Genomic DNA, 25,070 nt, shown 5'->3' with positions numbered 1-25,070 from the left:
ACACAAGGAGGTTTATCACTGCATTCTGAGCAAAGTATTAGCCTTCATCCTACAGAGCAGGCTAGATCCGCCATTGCGTTAGTGCACAGGGTTAGTTGAATCCAGCCAATTACCTTGTATTTTCCCACTAAATTATCCTCTTCATTTCCATCTTCATCTTCATTGGCTTTCCCACGATGAAGTGGAAAAATACAGAGCCAGTCCTCAAAATTGTCGAACTCGTTTTCCAGCTCTGAACTGTAGACCTGAAATGAGAGACATGTTAATTTTAGAGCTTTCTTGCCATAACAGCTGATAATAAAAACTAGTAGTACAGAGAACAGTTAGTGCAACCAGAGGCCTCTCCCCTCTAGTGATCTGTTTTCAGTTCTATCACCGATCAAGTGAATAGGTTATGTCATGTCGCTACAGGTGCTACAGTCACTACAGGTCTCTACATCATTTTTTAAGTGGATCCATTAAATCCATTAAAACTTGTGACATAACAAATGTGTAGTCTTTAAGATGTTGCAAGATGATCTTTGTTGGTTTTGAAGAGCTAATAAAAGAGCAGTCATTCACGTCTCTCCTTATCATTTTTCACTGTGGTCTCAGCCTCAAAGGCTGACAGAATAGAACATAATGAACATTGGTGCCTTAGTCAAAAAAATTATGAGATGGTGGTATATAAATACTTTTATAAACAAATATCAATACACACATAAATAAGACAGGCCACTCTTTCCTGGCCTGAGCAAACAGTGAAGTAAACAATTATTTCCACTACTCCTTCCCGATTTTTGTTTTGTGTGTGTGGTAAATGTCAGGAGCAGACACAAATCAACTGGCAGGAAATGCCCAAATTGATGTGCACAATATACAAATTGGGGATGGGGTGGGCACTGAAATACACCAGCCCTAGTCTCACAGAAATCAGTAGGAACATAGGCAACGCCTTGTATCTAGTCAGACTGTTATGTACTGAAGTTCTCACCCTGGGCCAGCAGGGGGATACTGTAGATAGTTATGCAAATAAGGGATCAAAAATGACGTTCAGTGATTGGATAGTTTTAGAAAATTGTTACCGTTACGTTGTACTGGAGCTCTATATAAGCAGGCTGACTGAACCCTTCAGTTCAGTTCAGTTCTGTTCTGGCCTCTGAATAAACAAGAGCTGTTTGAAGAATCGCTGTGTCGTCTGATATGTTCACCCACAACTTAACACAGACCATTTGGAAGTTAGCTCAGTATTGCTGACACTGATTGGCAGCAGCTCTTGAGGGTTTCAGGTGGGAATCTTTTCCAGCCCTACCTGGAAACACTAGGGATTGAACCTGGTGCCTTTTGCATGCAACCCATGTGTTCTGCCAATGAGCCATGGCCCTTCCCTTACTTATCCTTAATAGGATGTACCCTTGATTACTTAGGACAGGATTCTATCTCTGAAAGACCTACCTTTAATGTAGCTATAAGTTTCCTTTTGGGACGAGGTGGCTCAACTTCAACTATTGTGCCATCATCCACTTCCATGTCAAGAGAAGCAACATTTAAGTTCCCTCCATCTAAATAAGACATTGAGAAATTAATGGGATAATTTGCTCAACTCATACAGTCAAATATCACACAGATTTTCCATTCAACCCCTGCAGCTTTGAACAATTTCCAACAAAGTCAGTGACCAGATTGTTGCTCTCCACCCCGTTCTTCTCCTTTATTCTTTCTAGCGTCAGGCATTCATGCTTGCAATTGAGAATTCAGTGTGAGCACTGAGCAAAGAAAGGCTGGAAGTGGTTCCACTGCAGACACCTGTCGCAGCTGACAGAACCAGGGCACACTGTAGGTAGGCACTGGGAGGTTTCTGCAAGCATGGTGCTTCATTAAGATGGCTGTGTGTGAACCAATCCTATGAAATCTGAAAGGAGCAGTTTGCCAGCCAAAACCAGTGTTACAAAGAGGTTCTAGACAGAGAAAGAGGTTTTTGAGAGACTGAACACCTATTACTGTGAATTGACTCTGTGCCCAGTTATAATTCCTGTTCATTTTGTACATTTGCAAACAGACCGATATTCACAAAAAGCACCACTGGTCTCTGTTGTTGATACTACAGTGGTACCTCGAGTTACAAATGCCTCAGGTTACAAATGCTTCAGGTTACAAACTCTGCTAACCTGGAAGAGTTACCTCGAGTTGAGAACTTTGCCCCAGGATGAGAATGGAAATCGTGTGCTGGCGGCACAGCGGCAGCAAGAGGCCCCATTAGCGAAAGCGCGCCTCTAGTTAAAAACAGTTTCAGGTTAAGAACGGACCTCCAGAACTAATTAAGTTCATAACTAGAGGTACCACTGTATATCACACTTTGACTAGGTTGAGCAGCAAAGTATGCACAGCTCCAGTAGAGTCTTCCAGCAGAACATCAGAGTCTTCCTGCTTTCCAATAGTCAGTCTTTTCCAGAATCCCCGGTTAAGAAAAGTCCTTTTCCACACAGTCCAGTTCAAAGTATAAAGTGTGTTTTGTCTCATGGTGCAAGACAAGCATAAACACACTATCTACATTAACTTTAAGAGATGCTGGTACATCATGAACTAATCTACTATAATACAGTTCTTTGGTTTTAGAAATAAACCTTGTAAAGATCCAAGTTTACAGAGAGATACACTAGCACTTTACTATGCTAGCTCACCATGCTGTACTTGACCATATAGCATGTAACCTTTGCATTTGGCAAATACCGCACAATCATGCCAATATGGCTGAATCCAGCCTTGACTTTATACCGATCACTCCATGTACAAACATTCCTTAGAGAAAGGGAGAGTGGATGAGTAATGCTTTAGGCATTTGGTCTCGGGTGGATACAAATAACCTAAAGATATTTTTTTACCACCCAGTGCAGCTGACGTGCTAACCCTGAACAGAACCCAGGCGCAATTTCACCTATTTTTCCACATTACACCAACACAGGGAACCGTGCTTCTCACAGCTCAGGGAAGGGGAGCACAAACAGAACAATAATAAAAACACCACTTTGGGATGGGTATGTCATTTGAACACCAGATATTCAGGAAAGTTCAGGTCCTTGTCCTAGCAATTTCTATAGTATGAAGATCTCACCTGGATCATTAGGGTCCTCTTCTTCTTCCTCATCACTGTAGGACTGTCAAATAGGATAGTTATTAATCAGACTATGACAAATAACCATCAGTCACTGCTAACTGAGCAAATCTATTAACAATGTGAGATGAATTTCACAATAACACCACCCCCAACACTCCAGAAACCCATAAAATTTGCTGCAGAAAACATAAGCTATATAACACAAATTTTGAGTTGTCTCCAGTATTAGACCTACTCAGAGTAAACCCATTGAAATTAATGGATATGACCAACTTTGATTTGTTAATGGTTGACAGGAGCTTTAGTTTATTAGGGTACAGCTGGGATCTCCATCAGAGTGGAGCCCTCCCACCACCAGTGCTCCTCTCCTGGACTCTGGGCACCATTCTAACCCCCATCCACCCACATTCCAATTCAGTCTTTAAAGAATCCTGCTTTGTACTAGAACAGGGATGTCCAACTCCCCAGAGACTACGATCTACTCCCACTATAAAAACACTGGCAGTGATCTACCCATCGGATTGACCAAAGTTGTTAAGCTTTTTGGGGGAAGCCCTCACCAAAGTTCCCGAACTTTTGGGGGGGAGGAACACCTAATGGGCATCCCTGTACTAGAACATCATAATCAGCATTCCACTCTAACACAAAGCTTCACAGGATATGACAGTTTCTTGTTGTGGCCTTGCTGGGAATCCTGCAAGGATTTGTGTATGCTAGGGAGACCTAAACTGATTTATTAATGTGTGACGTTCTAGAAACAAAGCACCCTTTACTTCACATCCTAACCTCATATATTGAATTGTAAATGGAATACAATAAGGCAGGACTCTTTTTGTGACGATACAGAATACTTGCTACCTCTTTTGCACCTGCCCATAGTAGCCGTTTTGTGCTGGCTGGCACACACAGCATTTCTATCAAGATATGATTACTGGCACCTTATTTTTTTTAACCAAAAAAGCGCCTTTGTATTTGAAATAAACTGTTCGTTTGTTTTTTCATAATTTAATCGCCTTCCTGTTTTTTAAGTAGTTCTCAATCCATAAAAGAACCCATCCTCTTGCTAAGTTTACTTAAGGACCTTTCCTACTCCCCTTCCATTCTTCTTTCTTCTCCTTCTCCAAATCCCATGAGGGGATTGCAGTATCCTGGTTTTTCCTGCTTCCTCCTACCTGTCCTATGTAGTTCTCTACTGCAGTCATTTGCTTCACACCTGAGTCACTCCCCCCTCCCCAATCTGCTGCCGTTCAGATTTTTTGGACTACAGCTCCTATCAGCCACAGCCAGCATGACGAATGCTCAGGGATGAAAGGATCTGTAGTCCAAAGCATATGGACAGCAGCAGGTTACCTTCTATTGCAAATACAATTCAGTAGTTGAAATCCCATTACCTGGTTGTTTAATTCCTTTAATGACTCATAGTACTTAGACCACCAATCCAGCTCTTCTTTCTCAGGTTTTTCCTCCTCAAATTCTTCCTCCTTCGGCATGAGTTTATCAATTGGGAGTTTCTTCAGAGGTGCCTGAGAATAAATTATCTCAATCTATCAAAGGCATGTGTGAACACAAGGGCCTGACTGGGTTGGCCCAGAAGCTCCATCAGGTCCAGTGTCCTTCTTCCAACAGTGTCAATGAAGCCTATAGGCAAGCTCTAATCTATTTCCCCAGCAATGAGTAAGAGGTAAACTGTTCCCAAACATGGAGGTTCCATTTAGCAATCTGGAATAACCAGTGGCGTAGCGTGGGTTGTCAGCACCCGGGGCAAGGCAAGTAATTTGCGCCCCCTAACCCTAACCCCCAGATGTTGCGCCCGGTGCGGCCGGGCCCCCCTGCACCCCCCACACTACGCCACTGGGAGTAACAGCTTATGGGAACTGGAGTTCAACAGTACCTGGAGGGCCCCTAGATTCTGAATTCTGGTCCACATGTTGCTGCTTTACTACATCATTGCTTTCCCTAATTCCAGATCATTTATGAATACATTAAATGGTACCAATTTCAATAGCAAATCATTGGAAGACCTTGTTGCTTATACCCCTTCTTTGTGAAAATTATCCTTTTACTGGATTTCACTGGATTCTTACTCTTCAGTTAGTTACAAGTCCACAAGAGGACCCATCCTCTTATCCCTGTTATGTTCACCCAGAAGTCATTCACGAAGGACTGTGTTAAATCTTTTTTAAAGTCCAAATGTAGAATGTCTGCTACTAAAATGCTTCTACTGACACTCTCAAATAATTCTAAAAGATTAGTGAAGCAGAAATTCCATTTGGGGGAAGCCATGCTAATTCTTCCTTAGCAAAGCTTGTTCTATAGGTTTGATAATTCTAACTTTAATCACACTTTCCACCGATTTTCTGAGCTTCTTATCTCCCAGATTCTCCTGGTTTTATGCTGACTGCTTACTAATGCTCTGATATGGAACTGACTCACATCCCTTAAACCAGGTTACCTCCCACAGTTGTTGCATGGCTTTTCCTACAAAGGAAATTTCTGACGGGAAAGATCAAAATGCTTTCCCTGGGGCAGACGTTCATGAGTAACATGCATAGCTCTCTCACATACACACCACAACCCATGCCTACTGCTAGAGAAAGCAAAGGACTGCAACTCAGCACAAAGGACCGCAACTCAGCACTCCCTTTTGTGATAAATACCTGGGATTTAGGATAGAATCTGTGACCATCCAATTGCTGCACTCACCTTTGCAAGCTTAAGGGGATTTACTTTGCTACCTATGTCTCCAGCAGCTGCACCAATATTTATTACTGTCTGACCAGCTCTGGAGCCAAGTGTGGATTCCTAGGTAAGATCCTCCCTCTATTGTGTGGGCAGGTAATCCCTCCCCTACCTGGCCTGGTCTCCTTGGCAACGCTTCCCCCAGGTGGGATTGGACAACTGACTGAGGTAGGTGGAGACCTCCAGGTATCCCACCTGAGGGAAGGCAAAGCCAAGCCTATGCTGTTGGAGCCGCTCCAGATCTAGGGGCTGCACGCGTCCACGCAAAGGGCGCCCCCCATTTTAAGCGGGGAGCGGTCATTGCTGCACTCACCTTTGCAAGCTTAAGGGGATTTACTTTGCTACCTATGTCTCCAGCAGCTGCACCAATATTTATTACTGTCTGACCAGCAGCTGCACCAATGTTTATCACCGTCTTCCCAGCAGCTGCACCAAGATTCAGAACTGATTTGGAGATTTTCGGCCGTGAGGCTTTCCGTGCTGTAAGAAAACAGTATAAATTGTATACTTTAGCATGAATGCATGCCTTCACCTGCTGAATCATTTCCGCTTTACTAACCAGTTATGGACACACCCACGCCATACATTTAAAGCACATTCAGTGCACACTTAAAGCACACAACTTCCCCCAAAGATTTCTGGGAACTGTAGTTTCATCCTCCCTGAGCTGCAGTTCCCAGCACCCTTAACAAACTATAGCTCTCAGGATTCTTTGGGGGAAGCCATATGCTTTAAATGTGTGTTTAATGTGCTTTAATTGTATGGTGTGGCCCTGCCTTTTGCCACCCACCCACAACTTTCCTCTAATTAGCAGACAAAGAGAAAGGATGTTGCATTTAGATGTACCACTGGCCTGACTCATCTTAAAACTCCTTCATGAAATACAGTCTCTATATGTTCACAGCATGGGTTTTAGGTGGAAATAATACAATCTGGCTCTGAGAAGATATTAAAAAAGCAAAATGGAGAAATACTGAAGCTTAGGTTGTTTGCACAGTCTTGCTACCATGCTCGACTTAGATTTTTCTTTCAAAGCATGGTGCTTTGAATGTTTTCTGCCTTGGATTTGACCTTCTGGCATAGGAATGCCAAGAAATTAGATATGGCCATGAGCAGCAGAGTAGCTCTAGTCCAATGCCATGTGCAGGGTGTCACACTCTGCAAATGTTAAATCCCAGCACATAAAACCCTAACTTGACCCTCACACAATTCCACCTCATTGAAAGGTCCCTTAAAGGAGTTGGGATTCTAAAGACTCACTTTTGGATGGGCTGTCGTCTTCCTCTTCCAACTCATCTAGCTCTTTAGGAGCAAATTTCATTATATGGGAAACTATGTGAGTTCCCACCATGACAGAGCGTCCAAAGGCTCTCTTTTCCACCACGAAGATACTGAGAGGTGGGTGCAAGTACACCTGCTCTGGAAGCTCCTGTGGAATACAATCAGGTGCCACAAAGCAGATTATTTATTCATTATTAGTCATTTATTGACTATACATTGCTTGATGCCCAGATGACTTCTAAGCAGTGTACAAAGCACACACACATATAGCACAACATTGTTAATATGCAGAAAATTTTAAAATACACCAGGATCAAAATACAGGCGGCAACCATTTTGTGTGCATCCCATTGACACATGACCAAAGGGGGGCAGAACAGGGGCAGGGTGGGGGCGAAACAGGCTTATGTGTAACCACTGACATGTGCAATGACCTGGCATGCAGCCCCCACACAAACAGGGAGTTGCCTGTACCTAATAAAACAATGCAGTTAAAACTAACATCCATGAATAAAGTAAACAATAAAGCAATCATTTTAAAACAGCCCAGCAATGACAACAGAAATTAAAACAGTAAACTGAATTAGTAATCTTGGTCAGCAGTTAATATAAGGTCCCAAATAAGATTCTTTACTGTATAAAGTGATTTGATAACTGGTGGGATGGTTCTATATCCTAGTTCAACAAGATACTGTGAATGTTTCACATCAACCCTGGCAACATTAGGAAGAGAGGTCAAGTAAAAGGTATGGATTAAGAGTCAAAATCTCAGAAATAAATCCAAAGCTGCTATAAGTAATCAATTCAGGCATTAATCACATATACTGGTTGGGTTGCATATATGTTTTAGTGGTATTTTTAATGCAGCTTTTTTACTGTGGCATGGTCTTTCAAGAGCAGCAGCTTGCTCCATCATTGGAGCTTCCACAGGTATGATAGCAGAATTCTACAGCTCTACTCAAGACCAAAGTATCAGCCATTCAGCAACATTCAGGTTGTTGGTCAGCCATTTCCACTGATAATCAAGCACACAGAAACCTCAAAGGTTCTCAGTGGATGGGAACCTTATTTAGCAGAAATGTATACAATGTGGAGGCTAATTCAAGATAATGGGAGCTTCTAAATTACTGCCGTACAACTCTGGTTTTGTTAATCAGGTAATGGAAGGCGATCCCAGTCTTTTAAGATCTGCCTCTTACTCACCACATCAACAAATTTGACAAGTTCATTGAAATTTGGGTTCTCTTTATACACTGTAATCACTTCAGATTCCACTTTCTTCCCAGCACATTCAATGATCACCTGTGGGTGGTCAACCTCAAACAAGTTCACACGCTTCAGATCTCTCAGGCCCCAAAACAAGATCTAAAAAAAGAAAGAAAGCAGAAGAGTTGACTCTTCTGGGTACTCCGTACAGGGTCCAACACCCTCCTTCTCTAAAATGGTCCTCTTCTCAAAAACCACTGAAGCACCTTTCCCAATACCCACTCTCAGATGCATTCTAGATTGTTAACAGACCTATATGACACCCACCTACTCTCTCCTGTTCTCTGTTTGTTGCAAACTAGCCTACGGTTGCAAGCCAAACCCCAGCTGAGGAACAATGGATCTTAACATGGTGGTGGTGCTGGCCTGGACAGAAGGCAAGGGAATAGGCAAATTTCTGTGCCATCTTGGAGCTGATGTAGTGATTGGGCCTGAATTAGGCCTCATGTAAACACATGATGGTCGTGGCCTCAGTTCATCTCTGCCCCAGAACCTCACCAGCAAGGATCCCACCAGCAGCATTTTCACTCACCCACACATTTGGTGGGCAGAACAGAGAGTTCTGTGCTATTGGAGTGACACTGGTGGAGACACCTCCATCCAATCCCTCCCACAGCCTGGTGCAAAGGGAATTTGGATTGCATTCTTAGTTACTGTGTGTCAAGCTAGATTCCTTCATTCTCTCCTCTGTTTATTTCCTTGCTACTTTTTCACAAAATTGCGCCCAAATTGGCTCATACAAAATGCTAAATGAGCAACAATTAATATGATAATTGCAATTACATATTAGGAATGATTAAAAATAATCATCATGTCAATACGTAAGAGGGAGGATCCCTATAATACTGATGTATTTGAACAGGTTAAAAACAAAATGGTTAGGTTAAATAAATCCTTTGCTAAAAGAAGAACAAATAATGTTACCTCTATACGAAACTCTTTAAGGATTGGTCGGATACCTTCAGGGATAATGAATCGTCCAGAACGGGGGTCTCCCAGATATTCCGGCTCCTTGGGTTCTACATCACTAGGCACTGATGGCTGGACAGCACAGAACAACAATTTAAAAGTCTTCTCTATAGCTATGTAGACTTAAATGCCCACCAGTCAATTTATCCACCAATTACCATCATAACCAATCTTCACTTTCTAAAGTGAAAGCTGTGAAGGCTCTCTCTTCTAATCCTAGATGTATGAACAGCACTGGTTGTGGGTGGTCAGCAGTGAGAGATGGTCACTGGTTATATACTGAAAGGCACTTGGGTACTACCTGTCTCATATCAAGTCTTTCCATAAAATTCTTTCCCATCAATGCTTCAGGATCCTGTTCTAAAACACAAGGCCCCTCTGCTAGGAGAACATGAAGAAGAAGAAGAAGAAGAAGAAGAAGAAGAAGAAGAAGAAGAAGAAGAAGAAGAGTTTGGATTTGATATCCCGCCTTTCACTCCCTTTAAGGAGTCTCAAAGCGGCTAACATTCTCCTTTCCCTTCCTCCCCCACAACAAACACTCTGTGAGGTGAGTGAGGCTGAGAGACTTCAAAGAAGTGTGACTGGCCCAAGGTCACCCAGCAGCTGCATGTGGAGGAGCGGAGACGCGAACCCGGTTCCCCAGATTACAAGACTACCGCTCTCAACCACTACACCACACTGAGAACTTGGTTTTATCACAAATTCTGGTTAGTTTTTAAACAAGCCAACATCAAACCAGGGGATATGAAGCTGGCTTGTTTAACTAGCCAGAGTTTATGATAAATCACAATCCCTGGTTTACACACAAAATTAAATTACAGTTAGGGATAAGTACATCTATCAATGTTGGTGTCTCTCTGTTTCTCCTTACTCCAATCTTAAATTCAGTTCTCCACATTTCCATATCCATTTACAATTTCTTTTTTGTAAAAAGCCCTCCCAATAGAGATGTCCGTATGATAGTTTGCCTAATATGCACATCGCTTCAAGCAAATATTGCACATTTTGTATGTTGTTTTCACTAATAAATGCATTATAATAAATACTAATAAATACATTTTACACCAGCGTATACATTTTTGCACACATTTCTTGGCTGGAGAACTTTGCAAAATTTGGAGAAGGGGGAATGTTGAAGGATGGTTGTGTTTCGGTTCATGTGGAAAGTGTGAATGCAATAGATTTGCCTTTAATTGCAAACTGAAACAGATTTCTCCCCCATCCCTAATTACAATGAAATGAAACACTGACAAAGTCCTCCAGCACTACACAGGATGAGATGATGGAGCACATGTCCATGAGGTTTCACTTAAGTTCAGTCCAGCTCATCAGCAAAAAACTTTACTGTTACATGAGATTTGGGCCATTTTTTATTATTATGAGACTATTCACAGGCTGTTCACAACCTATTCGAGCTGCCAAACACATCCCTGTAGCCATGAGGTGGCAATGAGCCCTCTTACCTCTAAGTAGCCACTATAATCCAGTTCAATCAGCTCAAAGACAGCAATTAATTCCCCAGCTGCTTTGTGTCCCTTGTAAATGTCAAAAAACTGGAGAGAAGGTTTGCTGTATGGCTCATCTACCAGCTTCACCAGTGGTGTAACAAAGGCTCGGCCAAGGAACACAGGTGAGCCCTGGAAAGAAGAGGAAGCAGCTATCAGATATAGCAAGAAACATTATTTCAGGAACCCAGTTTCCCATTAGATCAAATGACGGGCATTTTACCCACACTGCAGCACCCTTTGTATCTAAGAGCAATGAGCTCCCTTACCTCCATCTTCACTGTATCACAATCCTGCCTCTGCTTTTTACTTTACTCATGCAGAAAATTCACACAACTGAGCACTGCTCAGCAAGCCTGCTGCTAGAGTGATTTAGCCTCTCCCCCAACTCATTGTTTAGATTAGGAACTAGATTAGTATGAACATTCAGCCCACCCAAGTGCTTGACTAGATCAACTGTATTGGTGTAGGTTTTTCTGCAACATGCCATGTATATTATTCCTTCAACCTGCTGGTGGTTCCCAAACCATTCTGAATTGCTTCTGCAGGAAAGTGGGGTTATGGTCGATGTGAGTTCCTGGTCCCCGAGAAGCTATTGCAGCCAAATAGAAAATTACAGCCACACAAAACAGGTGACAGTTTATATGTTCAAACTTACAAATTTATTGTAGTCAAAGATATTGACAACAGCAATTGGAGTCTCTGTCTTCAAGTCCTCCTTCTTTCCATCGATAATGAGCTGGTCATACAGAAGTAATTCATTCCACATTGGGCTGAGTGTCTCTTCCAAGATCTGAATTAACAGAGATCAAAGCTGCTGTTTAAACAGCTCCTTTAGGACCAGGCTAGACCCATGCAATCCACAGTCATGTATATTACGGTATATCTTTCACCCAACTTACTTTTTAAAACAAAAGCTGCCCCAGTAGTCTGTGAAATTAAGTAAAGGGATGGACTGCTTAAACATTTCCCTTCCATTCTGCTTCTGGGCTTTTCATCGGTATCAGGTTGAGCAACCTGGAAACTAGTGCTGGACTGGATGGGCCATTGGTCTCATCCAACAGGACTCTTATAGTCTTTTACTATTGTTACAAAAGCCCGGTGCCTGGTCCTCTCTCTCTGCCAAGCAGTGGCAAGAGCTCATGGGGCCACAGGCACACCCTTTGGAGAAGGGAAGACATGGCAGAGACTGTCGTACTTTAAGAAATATGGTTTATTCGCCTATTTACACCTTTAGTCTGCATGGAGGGGGTCCAGATCTTATGGCATAGTCATTCCAAGAGGCAGCAGCATAAGCTGCTTGAGGTCAGCACACTCCAAAGATGGTTCTCCCCTCTTCTTCTTTCTTCCTCCCAGAAACACCTTGCTCCCCTCCCCCAACAGTTACCCTGGCAACCTTTCAAATCCCCATTTTCAGGTCACACCTGGGGCAAGAAGTTTGTAACGACCCTCAATGGCTCTCTATTGTTTCCTTAACAGCCCTAGCTTGGCCAGGCTACCCTTTGCAGCTTATATTTCTACTTTCATACCAAAAATAACCAAAATAACCATTTGTTAATTTTATCCACATCTATAACACCATTTCCCCACTAAAACACAACAAAACCATCTCCCTGAGCCTTTTTCCCCACCTCTATCCTGGACCATTTCAATATTCACCTGGGCTATCAAATGTGTTTACTCACAAGTCTGCTGCAAATACACTTACACATGTAGTCTGGCACTGAGTTGAAAACACCACTTTTGCAAATGGATCAGAAAGGCCATTTTCATCAGCTGGGAGAATCCCCCGAGCCTGGTACAAATGGGCTCGCAGCTGAAAGTAACTGAAGTCTGCAAAAAGCAAAATGCATCTGTCAGCTTTCCAAGATGACAGCCATTTGTGAGGCTCACACATTAGACAGGACTTTTATGTGAATCATTGCTGTTTCCAACAAGTTTACAATGGGGTGGAATGATAAGTATATCCAACAGCATTTACGGTGATTATGAAAGAGAAACTGCTAGAACTCAAAAAAAAGCTCCACATGAACATTTCATTTTTAAAGCTCATTGGAGTCTTGTGGCATTTTGAATAACTGACTAATTTATTATGGTGATACAAACTTTCATGGACCAGGATCCACTTCAGATCCATTGAATGCTACCTTAACTAAGTTGGTAGGTATATGTTTGTGTGTGTGTCACACAAACATACACCTGCCAACTTAGCTAAGGTAACACACACACACACACTTGAGTAATGAGGGGATGTTAGCAGTGAGCTCACTAAGGAGTCTTCCTTTAACATATCAGAGGCTGTATTTCTTCACTCTGGTATGAAATTGTTGAACAGTAACATACCAAAAAAAAACAGTTCTGTGTGGCATGTTGCAGGTTCTTATCTCACTACGGCGTTTGACAATAGTGGCATGTGTGATAAGGTGGAGCCGCTCTCCTAGCACTGATGTCACTGCTGTTTACTGGAATGGGATAGGATCACTGCCACCAATCAGCTGTGCCACAGCTTTGTACAACCAGCCATGATGGTTAGGGCTGATGGGAGTTGGAGTCCAACAACATCTGGCTATCCTTACATCAGAATCTTTTATCCTGCGTTAGTTTTGAGTTATATCTTTTCATTTCTGAAAGGACTGGGAGGTAACAAAAAGCAATATGGTCTTACCATCTCTGTTGAGCTGACTGGGTGGGATGTACGCTGGAATCCTTGCGGCCTGCACTGCCTTATCATATATTGGTTTGAACTCCTCTGGTAGCTCTGCGGTGCTGTTCTTCACATATTTAGTTACCCCAAGCCACATGTAGATTTCCAGTTTTGCAAAGATGTCACCACTCCGTGACCCTGGAACCTTTAAGCCCCAAAAAATATTTTTTTAGTTAAAATATGGTGAGGGCAAGAAGTGTTGATATAGTAAAAGCATGAAATAAATTATTAGGTCTGCTTCCACACATAAAGCAATTTTCTAAGTGTGTGTGTGGGGGGGTGTCAGACCGGGTGATAAACATGGGTCCCTTCCAAACCTATGATCCTGTGTATGTGAAATTAGAATCTATGAGAGAAAACCTGCCATTTATGTGTCAAAAGAGGTTGCCCTGTTGCATAGGGGAAAAAGGATGGGCCTTTTCTCACCTCACCTGGCGGGATGCTATGCCACCCTAAGAGGGAGAGCAATAGGCCAAGTGGGGGTTTTGAGTGTGCGAGTTTGTGGCTGGTGCTGGAAGCTGGAGACACAGAGGCTTTATCTTCCTCTATGCTAGATCCCAAAGCTATGCCCTGGGGCTCTCCCTAGGAACCTAATGGGAGGCAAGAGCTGTGGTGCCCCTCTATCCTATGCTCAGGTTGTATATGTGTGTAAATAACACCATATATCCTAAAGATACTAGTCTCCAATGACCATTCCAACACAGTGGTACTTCAGGTTACATACACTTCAGGTTACATACACTTCAGGTTACAGACTCCGCTAACCCAGAAATAGTACCTTGGGTTAAGAACTTTGCTTCAGGATGAGAACAGAAATCGTGCTCCGGCGGCGTGGCAGCAGCAGAAGGCCCCATTAGCTAAAGTGGTGCTTCAGGTTAAGAACAGTTTCAGGTTAAGAACGGACCTCCAGAACGAATTAAGTACTTAACCCGTGGTACCACTGTAGCACTGTATCAGGAATTTTAAGAAATGTTTTGTTTTGTTTTGTTTTTATATGTGGTGGAAGCTGCTCAGAGTGGCTGGGGAAACCCAGACAGATGTGAGGGGTATAAATAATCAAGTTGTTGTTGTTGTTGTTGTTGTTCCAAGGAAACTAAACCATTGGTAAGTAAGTGCTGGAACCCCTGGAGTCTCTTGCTGCTTCGAGGGTCATGTGCATGCAACAGAAATTTAATGAGCAAAAATGGTGAGCACCCACCTTGAGAAAGACCGTTTGTATCTTGGCACAGTCCTTGCCTTTCTCCTCTTCTACCACTGCATAAAGGATGTGTTGGGCAGGGATCCGAGTGTATGCGACACGCTTGTTGTTGCTAAACATCCAGATCAGGACATCAGGGATAGGACATTGGGGCTGGGGGCGGGAATGAGAGGGAAAGCTGAAATAAAACTAGCTTAATTTTTTTTAAAGTGCAAACATTCTTTTTCCTTATCGGGGGGGGGGGAGAGAGTTGAGTTTTTGTTTTTTGTTTTTAAATGGAACTTTTGGTTTGAGACCAAGAAGTGAAGGAAAGTGATTCACGGGCGTAGGCAACAGATGTAGGGACCAGAGTGAGAGCTGAGCTTCTTCACATTCATCTCAACCCTTGATCCTTTCATGCACCATCCATACACCTTTTGGTTTGGAAAACATCACACTGAATTTCTCACATGCACTCATATTTCTCCCCACCCCAAAAGGACCAGAAACCTGTTTGCTTTCTTCTTTCAAAACATAAACAGAAATTCTAAGGATTCTAGGGTATTACTAGAATATCATGCTCTCTGGTGCAGTGTTTCCTTTCTCAGTTGCTTGAGCTACCCAGCTTTTAATGCAGTGTTTCCCAACCGGTGTTCCGCGGAACACTAGTGTGCCGTGAGACATCAGCTGGTGTGCCGTGGGAGGGAGGCGGGCGAGTCGGGCGGTGAGAGGCGGCGGCGGCGAGGATCCGCGTCGAGCCGGGGGCGGCTCCGCGGTGGTGGTGCCGAGCGGCGGGGCAGCGCGTGCAAATGGAGGAGCGCGAGACAGCGGAGGAGGAGGAGGCCGGCATGTCCGGGCAGCAGCAGCAACAACAGCAGCAGCAACTCCCGCCGCCGCCCCCTCCTCCGCCCGCTATCGCCGCCACCACCACAACAGCCGCCGCCGCCTCAGCTGCCGCCGTCCCTCAGTCCCTCGCTCTGCTGCCTCCTCCCCCCCCACCCCCAAAGCTTGGAGGTTCCCCGGCAAGGGGGAGGGAAAAAAAGTGAAAACTTTCACTTTCGTGCGTCCCTCCCGGCGTGACGCTGCGCGCTGACGTCACGGGGCAGTAATGGTGGTGTGCCGCGAGATTTTTTTGATTAAACAGGTGTGCCGTTGCCCAAAAAAGGTGGGGAAACACTGTTTTAATGTATAAAGTATAGGAGCTCCCAAACCTGATTGCATTCCCACACCTGCAATTACATACCTCTTTAGCCAGGAAGCGCAGCTTTGACAATATTATCTTTGTCTCATTTACTTTCTCCTTGACATTGGTGCGAGTCAGGCGCCTTCTTATGCGCATCCCCTGTTTTGCATATAGTATCTGAAGACAAAAAATCACATCTTCTAACCATGAATTTAACCACATAGGGGACCAAGCTGAGAGGTCCCATCTTCTTTCCCCCTCCATCAAAAGGTGAATCCCTTCTTCTGCTCTCCCACACCTCCTTGCAAACTGCCCATAGCAGAGAATCTCCAAATTCTATAGCTCTAAGCTGTAGATTGCTGAGGAATTTGTGTTTTCGTAAGTAGAAAGTACTACTGTAATTTTAGAAATGTTTATTTCACTCAGAGAAAGGGCCTCTCTAGGTGGGATCACATATGACTGCCCCAATACCCTCACAAGGACAAATCATGATTAATGCACAATAAATTAAAAAAAAAGACATCTGGAGGGGCCCTGAGTTTGAACTCGGGGATTGGAGCAGTAAGGGGAGAATAGTATGGGATGGAACAGTCAAGGCAGAATGCAGCAAGGGGAAGAAGGATGGAGGCCATGCACTGATACCAAGGGTTAAAAAGAAACAAAACAAGGAAGAGAGGCAGGATAAAGCATAGAAAAAAATAAGCCATAGTGTTCAGACTAAGGAGGCAGTTATTTCTTGCTTGGAACTTTTTCAGGTCCTTTGATCAGTAGGTCCTTTGACAAGTAGACTCTACTTGTTAGAGAGACACATATGTTTTCAAGTAGGACCTGGCTGCAGCCTGATTATGTGGGGTTCCTATGATTTACTTCTCCCTTGCAATATTTTTTTCAGCAAGTGCAATTAGTAGCTGTAAGTTGGGGGGGGGGGAGTCTCCTTATGAATAATTGCTACATGAATGGATGCCAATTGGTAATCTAGATCCACCTCGCCAATGGGTTTCAGAGCTATGCACTGATCTGTGGAAACTCTGATAGCCACTGAACCTGGCAACACATTGAGGGTTCCATGTTTACATTGGGCTAGATGAAGGTCAGAATATTTGTTGTCACATGGTACATTCAAATTCCTTTCTGCTCCTCAAGAGTGCATGCACACAGCTTGATCACATGACTTACAATGTTTTGTGGGAGAGATTTCATCCGGCAACGATCAAGGTTATTCGGACGGGCCATGGGCTTTTTGTCCACGTTAAGAGAATACTGCCTGGAATCAGAGAAGCTGTGAGTTCTGAGCTCATGACAGTAGCACACACATACCACACAGGCTGTAGCTACACATATCACATGAAAACATGAGCTGAATTTAATACAGGGTTGGGGACGATTCCTGTTCACTCTGCATTTTGGAGAGAACTTTCCCATTTCACCTCCCTTGGACCCATGCTTGGATCGAAATGCTGGCCTGTGGATTAAGCACCATAGTCAACAGCCCAAACCACACATGGGTCTGTACTGTACCTACAAGATGATCTGAGGGTTGCCTCTTTCTCCCTTTTAGCTTCTAGGATTTGTAGTTCTTGGATTCCAGGATATTATTTCAAGATTATTGCAATTATCTGTGGCTGAGGGAGCTAAAAAGCCAGCTTTATGTGAAAAGAAATCAAATAGGTAGTACTAACCTACATCCAGCTACAAACTCCTCTAGCACCTGCCGAAGCCTCTCATCTGCCTTTGATCTTGGTCTCCTCAGGAGCTTCTCCACCTCTTCTAGTCCATGTTCCTGTTACAGCAAATACAATAATGATATCAGTCCCAGAAGCAACATGTATTCTCTTATGTTCTTGAAGTGTTCATTTACTACACTACATAATTGTGCTGAAGGGGGGAAATGATTAAAGCAAGCTGTTCTCACATGCATAAGCAGGAGGAATCTAGCTGGTCATTAACTTGTCCATTAAGTTATTCAACCCATACCTCTGGGTTTTCTCTCTGGCCAGATTTAAAAGAAAAGGGAGGTGCTTGCAGAAACCACTGGCCTAACTCACATTGCAGTTGTGGGCAATGCTTTGTAACAGCAATTAAAACAAGCCAAGAGCTAAAACAATTGGCAACTGCCACATTGCTAAAATATTGTTATGAGTTTACTGTATGCATAGACTGTACTGTATGCAGTTACCCTCCCACCCACTGGGATCCTGCTAGTGTTAAACTATAAGCCAGGCTAGCTTCCTGTGTTGAAGTGATGGCCTGGATGATGAGCTATTAATGGAAACAAAGGAAAGGAGCTCTGTGTGATATGGCAAATGGGTGTGGCCCCTCCCCAGCTCATGGTTAGTTTGGGGGGGGGGGAGTCAGAGTTGATTTGCAATGATGTAACCTGGAAGAAAAGCAGCAAGCTGGAGAGAGAGTCAGAGCAATGTTTGATTTCTGTTTGAATCGAAGGCTGCAGCTGTGGGAGAAACAAGACCTTTTTAGGGTGCAGATGCAGTGAACCCCTCCACTGAAGACTAAGGTTGTATATATGTGTAAATAAGCCATATATGATAAAGACACCACAGTCTCTGCTGTACCTCATTTCCAAAAGGAAACATGAATCCTGGGTAAGCGCCTGGAATCCCTGGAATCTCGCACCGCTCAGAGATGGGGATGGGGAATACAAGTCAGTATAAAATCAACAGAGTTCAATAGAAAAGCTAAACAAAGCAGGGGGAAAAGATCTCCTTAAAAGTTGGAAGTGCAGGGGCCATACATACTTCCTGGTGTAAGGAATTCCAAAGATAACAAAGTAAGTATCTCATATATAAGCAGCAAGGATATCATCCTTCATCAGGAACAGAGCTGAGAGTACTCTGAATCTAATCTCAATCATGCTTTTTCTCAGTCCAGTTAAGGATGTGTGGTGCAAATAAAACAAGTGTATCAGGGATTGACAGAGCCTTTAAAGGTAGAGCAATACTTTACCAAACGCTCTGCTATTTTGACAATCCAGTTGGAATTACAGAGTCTCCAGCTATAATCTTCCCAGTAGCTCCAAACATACACACAGGGCTTCTCATGCAGCATTGGCACGCAGCTGTAAGAGCTAAGAGCAGCAAACAGAGAAGTTTTACAAACCTTCTACTAATAGCTAACAACTGTCTGCATACCAGAGTTATACTCAGATATATAATATCAGTAAGGTAAAGGACCCCTGAATGGTTAAGTCCAGTCAAAGTGACTATGTCCAGTCCAGTGACTATGGGGTGCGGCACTCATCTCGCTTCAGGCCGAGGGAGCTGGCGTTTGTTTGCAGACAGCTTTCTGGGTCATGTGGTTAGCATGACTAAACCACTTCTGGCACATGGAAATGCCATTTACCTTCCTGCTGCAGCAGTACCTATTTATCTACTCGCACTGGTATGCTTTCAAACTGCTAGGTTGGCAGGAGCTGGGACAGAGCAATGGGAGCCCACCCTGTCACATGGATTTGAACTGCCAACCTTCTGATCAGCAAGCCCAAGAGGCTCAGTGGTTTAAACCACAGCACCACCCACTCCCTAATATCAGTAGGGGTGGCTTTACAGGATAAAGAACTGCTTTTCCCTTGGTGTTTTCTTTTTTTTAAAAAAAAAAGGAGTGCCAAAGTACAGAAATATAGAAAGCTGTGTTTCTGCTACACAAATTTGACATAGATGAAAATCTATTCCACTTTCCCAGGCCAAAATTAGATAGTAGCATCGAACAGTTCCTTACCGGATAATACAGTAATAATTAAAAGGCTTTCCTGATCAGAAGGGCTTATAAAGTTCTATGCAATAAGGAAGTTTGGGGAGACAATGCATGCAATGACATTGGGGGGCAAAACTTGTGAGTGTGTTCCTTTCCCCTTATACAGTTTTGCACTCAGATGTTCAGACAAATGCCTCAACATAATTTTTTTAATGTATTACATTAGAAATGAATGAACAAACATGAAGATACAAACAGGGCTAAGAGTATGAAGAGTAATTACTTGTCATATTCAGTGGGTTCAGGTCTTAGGTTCTCAGTCATAGATTTATCAAGCAAAGGTGTACTTGGTGCTATGACTTCAATATCCAGCTCATCATCTGAACTGGGTTCCAGCAAAGGTTGCTTGTCTTCACTCTTTTCTCCCTTCTCATCTTTCTTGGAAATTTTGGTCATCACTTCTTCAGCTTTGCCATAGTTCCCTTGAAGATGAGTATAGTTATTCTTTATTCTCATTAACATTTCATATTTATAATGCTATATAATTATAAAAATAAATTTATAATATTTATAATATTATAAATATCTCTGGAGCATTAACAACTTGTGTTCATAACATGAATGCTCTAGTATATTATAATCTATGGTCTGAGTTAGAGAGCCGGGAGAAATTCAAATCAGTTTGTAGTAAAAGCCAAACCTATCAAATTCACACTCATATGAGAACCAAAACACAGCTTTCCTTAAAAATTCTTACTTCTCCGAGTTTTGCGATGCAGTTCTCCAACACACCGTTTACAAAAAATGTATATATTGGGAAAAACTGCATAAAAATTAAGATCTTTGTGAAAGTAGCATGCATTAAGTTAGGGGATTTTTTTTTTGGCAAAAAAAAATGTACATTAAAATGGCTTAGAAAGATGTGTTTATTAGGATAAATTCACATGAAAATACTGATGAATTTCCATGAGGATTTTAAAAATAAATAAACAAATAAAGCAAATTGCTGCAAAATGTGGATAGATTAATAATTCTGGAAAAATTAGAAACTGAGAAAACTCAAGCTGACAGTTTCTTTCCATCCCGAGTAAAAGCAATGAGTTCCCATTTCCCTAGACTGTTCTCTTGCTTGTACTTACAGTGAACAAACACCTACATGGGTAACCAAAAGCTTCCACTTTCTCAGGTGCTTTAAGAGCAATGACAGTGAAGGCAGAGGCAAACAGGGCCAACTACGTGTGGAGATAATCCACTGGGGGGCATTTTCCAAGCCATTTTGTGAGTGCTAATCCTTAAGCAAAATGTGCCAGGCTGCAAACCTGGCCACAGTGAAATCACTGTGGCCTATTGCAGACAAGGCTGTATATTTGGTGTAGTTGCAGAGCTAAGCGTACAAGGTAGTCATAAAGAGAGGGGCATTTATATAAAAGAATACGAGAATAGAAAGCATGAGAGAGAAACAAAAAAGGAGACGCATTGGGAAGAAACTGTTTTAAAGTGAACACAAGTCTATGTCAAATTTACCTATGGAGATCTCAAACTTCACAGGCTTGCTACCTATTGCTGGCTCCATCATAGTCACCTCAAAGAAGGAGGCAAAGAGAAGGAATTCTTCTTTCACTCCCAGGGCATTCTGAACAACAACAAAGAAATACAGTTTCAAAACAGCCGAGGTATACAATATTGACCTCCTCAAATAATAATTCAGAAAACTAACTTGTGGATAAATCCAAGTACTAATTTGTGATGGCTGCTAAACATTGACACCAATTCAGGCTTCACACATCTATTGCTTGTATTGCAGGTTTATTCATGGCCTATTCATAGCCCCTTTGGGCTGGGCTCTAAAGAGAAACCCGTAGTAGGGTTTCTCCTCATCCAAGAGAAGGCTGGGTGGGGAAAACTGGAAGCTGGATTCTAACTGAAGAGACAAGGCAAAGTTAATTCACTGTGTCTTAATACAACACACTAATCTTAATACAAATGCCACCCAAGACAAACAAGGGGAAACAGCTGCGGGGTTCCATAGGTAATCACCTATGATTAATGACTGGCTGCTCAGCTCGGTTTCTGTTTTACAGGTCAGTATATGGATGATATCATCTTGGGAGAAGGATGTGAATATTGGAGAAATAAGTCAACCACGTGATCTAGAGTTCTGAGTGCAAAAGAATACTCATGCAGAAGTCGATGCATTAGATGATCTGTCTTCCTTATATGTAAAGGATGCAAGTGCCTGGGAAGGCCAGAATATTCTGGGACCCATATGACACTTTCTTTTGTTCCAGGGACTTAAGCAGCAGCTAGTGGTAGCCACAGACACACAAAGCAACAGAGGCATGTATCCTGCCTTAGTCCCATTAACCCGACACCTGAAATCTGTCATACAAGACAGTTCAATTGTTTGTTTGATCCAAAAGTAGGGTTGCCACTCATCCTTTAAAATACAGGTTTGTCCCATTTTGGCGGCACAGAGTCCCTTGCCTGTTTGTCCGCCTGTTTGTCCAATTTTTGAAGCCATCATCTTCCATGAAAAGAATAAATTGTCATTTGTTCACTCCCCCTAACTTGCTTGTTTGGTGCAGCCTAACTTGCTAGGCAGCTCGGAAGCTGAGCCTGCCCTCTGGTTAATTGACATTCCAGGCTCAAGCCAATGGCTCAAAGAGAACGAGAGGAATGTTTGCTGGAGCCTAAGTCTATAGTTTCAAAGGTCTATAGCTGTTTTTATTAAAAGAAAAAAGAAAAAACTTCCTTGGAACTGTAAGTCAGGCAACCTACTATATTTACTTATTTCATAAAATGTTATTAGATTTGCAGCCAGACCAGGAAGGGAAGGCTCTATGACATGGGTGTGGTGCTTTTCTCATTTCATTTGTCCTTTTCGCTGTGATAGAGCAGGTCAGAGCTCTTTGTCCTTATCTATATAATTCTGTTGTATAATCACCATCTCTACCTGCTCACTGTTCCCATTGCAAACACTTGTATGAATTGTAAAGTGCTGCATAGTTACTGTAAAAGCACATGTGTACCAAACACTTTCCTTTCCTCCGCAGAGTCTAAGGGGAGCGTTATCTGCTAGATCAGGGATGGGGAAACCTTTGGTCCTTCAGATGTTGTTGAACTATCATTGACTATGCTGGCTAGAGCGGCTTCGAGCTGGAGTCAAACATCTGGAGGGGCAACATATTTGCTTAAGCGTCTTGAAACAATTTATCACAACTCTTTAAATTTGAAATGTGAAAGAGATGCTTACAATTTCAAGATTTCGGAATTTCAACTTAGTACCTACCTTGCAACATAGTACCTTTGTCTTACATAGTGCCTTTGTAAGAGACAATTATATTACGTTTGTAGCTGTCCAGGAAACGTTTCATCTCTATTCTGGAATTCACATATATGTGTGTATAGAAGAAGGCAATGCACACAGCCAGAGCTTTGCTTTAAGATCTAAATATGAGACTTACCTCTGGGAGAGGATGGAGGTCCTCTACCTCCACAATCACCTCACTTGGCTGGTCAGACTCCTCCAGGACGTCACCCTCAGCTTGGCTTTGTTGCTGCTCTTTGACAGAAGCTTTGGATTTCTCCTTGGCCTTTTTGCTCTTTTTCTTCAGCTTCAGCTTACTTAGGGCACCTTTGAGAGCTTCCACAGGCTTTTTCTCTGCTGCCTGGATAGTGCTAAAGATCTCCACACTAATGGCCATGAGAAGACGCCCGCGATAGAATATGCCTTCACCCAGACCTTCATTGAGATCTTTGTGTACATCTCGCAGGGCAGAATTCTTGGGTGATCCATATAAATTCACCCAGGTTGGGCCAAAGGTGGGATTAAAGCCTGTGGGGAAAGACATTTCTGAATTTACTGTTATTTGGTTCAGAATTTCACACATGTCATTCCCCACTACGGAGCAGAGCAGAGCAGAGCAGAGCAGAGCAGAGCAGAGCAGAGCAGAGCAGAGACAAGACTCTTGGTGACCCTCCTAGATACTGGCTATAACCAAACAGAATTCAGCAGGAATGACTGTGGCCATATCCCATAGATTGCCTACGTACCATACACGTAAAGCGCACACACCCAAATCTTGGAAACTGTAGTTTGTTAAGGGTGCTGGGAATTACAGTTCTGTGAGGGGTAAACTATAGTTCCCATGATTCTTTGCGGGTATATGCTTTAAAAGTGCTCTAACTGTATTGTGTACATGCAGCCTTAGATTTGGGTGTCCATCAGATCTCCCCTACTTGTGCTTCTACACACACAAAGATGGACATATTTGCATACCTGGCCAGCTGAGCTGTAGTAGATAAATTAATATTTATTATATGCTTGTATGTATTCCATCCTTCAAATAAATTCCCTGGACAGGTAGCTCAGAAGATAAGATTGAAGATATAATCAAAATATTTTTTTAAAAAAACAAACCACTCCAGACAAATAGGCAATGAGTGAAAGAATCATTTGAACATTCAGAAGTGCCTGCTGCTCTGAGGGGGCTCACCATTTCTGCCAGGGTCAGATATTTGCTGCAGATCAATAAAGTGTGTGGCAAGGGCAACATCTCCAATGTTGGCATCATCCAACATTTGGACTTTTATTTTTCTGACAAGAGGCGGGAACATTTCAATGAAGCTGATCTGTTCATTCCACACTGGTTCTGTGGTACTGCTTTCAACCGAAGTTTCTCCCTGAACCAAAGAAATGAATCAAGATTGCACGCAAGGGAAAACAATAGAAGTTTCCACTTTGAAACAACACAACATTAATTTTCCATTCATAATAACGTGTGGATGTCCAATGAGGTGAATGTTGGAAGATTCAGGACAGATTTTTGAAAGCACTTCTTCACACAGCACATATTTAAACTATGGAACTTACTCGAACAGGAAGTAGTGATGGCCACCAACTTGGATGGTTTAAAAAAGGATTAGGCAAAGTAATGGAGGAGAAGGCTGTCTCTCTAATCAGTTTTCTAATCAGCTTCCTACATTCTTAGTACATATCCTCTCTCTATTATGATGCATTAGAAGAAGAAGAAGAAGAAGAAGAAGAAGAAGAAGAAGAAGAAGAGGAGGAGGAGGAGGAGGAGGAGGAGGAGGAGGAGGAGGAGGAGTTTGGATTTGATATCCCACTTTATCACTACCCAAAGGAGTCTCAAAGCGGCTAACATTCTCCTTTCCCTTCCTCCCCCACAACAAACACTCTGTGAGGTGAGTGGGGCTGAGAGACTTCAAAGAAGTGTGACTGGCCCAAGGTCACCCAGGAGCTGCATGTGGAGGAGCGGAGACGCGAACCCGGTTCCCCAGATTACGAGTCTACCACTCTTAACCACTACACCACGCTGGCTCTCTCTTAGAAAAGCATTTGTTCAAGTTACATAGACTGGACTGTTGCGAGCCACAGAACAAAGAACCAAACATTTCACAGAAATCAGTTGCTCAAGCTTAAA

General features: G+C 42.8%; 1 protein-coding gene across 3 annotated transcripts in view; it reads right to left on the bottom strand.

The window, feature by feature from the left end:
• Window positions 1-25,070, bottom strand: part of LOC308587321 (fer-1-like protein 4) — a 54,010-nt gene that overhangs the window by 11,806 nt on the left and 17,134 nt on the right. For all 3 annotated transcript variants that reach the window (XM_081194845.1, XM_081194844.1, XM_081194843.1), the window contains 21 exons: window positions 24,123-24,309; window positions 23,091-23,461; window positions 21,151-21,259; window positions 19,910-20,108; window positions 18,880-19,000; window positions 17,598-17,698; window positions 17,095-17,182; window positions 15,979-16,095; window positions 14,757-14,909; window positions 13,520-13,703; window positions 12,563-12,687; window positions 11,513-11,647; window positions 10,813-10,986; window positions 9,305-9,421; window positions 8,318-8,479; window positions 7,094-7,262; window positions 6,147-6,313; window positions 4,486-4,617; window positions 3,092-3,134; window positions 1,435-1,541; window positions 114-245 (listed from right to left, as the gene is read on the bottom strand). In XM_081194845.1, the coding sequence (XP_081050971.1) occupies window positions 114-245; window positions 1,435-1,541; window positions 3,092-3,134; window positions 4,486-4,617; window positions 6,147-6,313; window positions 7,094-7,262; window positions 8,318-8,479; window positions 9,305-9,421; window positions 10,813-10,986; window positions 11,513-11,647; window positions 12,563-12,687; window positions 13,520-13,703; window positions 14,757-14,909; window positions 15,979-16,095; window positions 17,095-17,182; window positions 17,598-17,698; window positions 18,880-19,000; window positions 19,910-20,108; window positions 21,151-21,259; window positions 23,091-23,461; window positions 24,123-24,309 (3,093 nt within the window). The remainder of the gene's footprint in view (window positions 1-113; window positions 246-1,434; window positions 1,542-3,091; window positions 3,135-4,485; window positions 4,618-6,146; window positions 6,314-7,093; window positions 7,263-8,317; window positions 8,480-9,304; window positions 9,422-10,812; window positions 10,987-11,512; window positions 11,648-12,562; window positions 12,688-13,519; window positions 13,704-14,756; window positions 14,910-15,978; window positions 16,096-17,094; window positions 17,183-17,597; window positions 17,699-18,879; window positions 19,001-19,909; window positions 20,109-21,150; window positions 21,260-23,090; window positions 23,462-24,122; window positions 24,310-25,070) is intronic.

This window comes from Podarcis bocagei (assembly GCF_964188305.1).
Source record: "Podarcis bocagei genome assembly, chromosome: 5".
NCBI classification, from domain to species: Eukaryota; Metazoa; Chordata; class Lepidosauria; order Squamata; family Lacertidae; genus Podarcis; species Podarcis bocagei.
The sequence above is the reverse complement of the archived record's forward strand: the minus strand, read 5'-3'. Positions and strand labels throughout refer to the sequence as shown.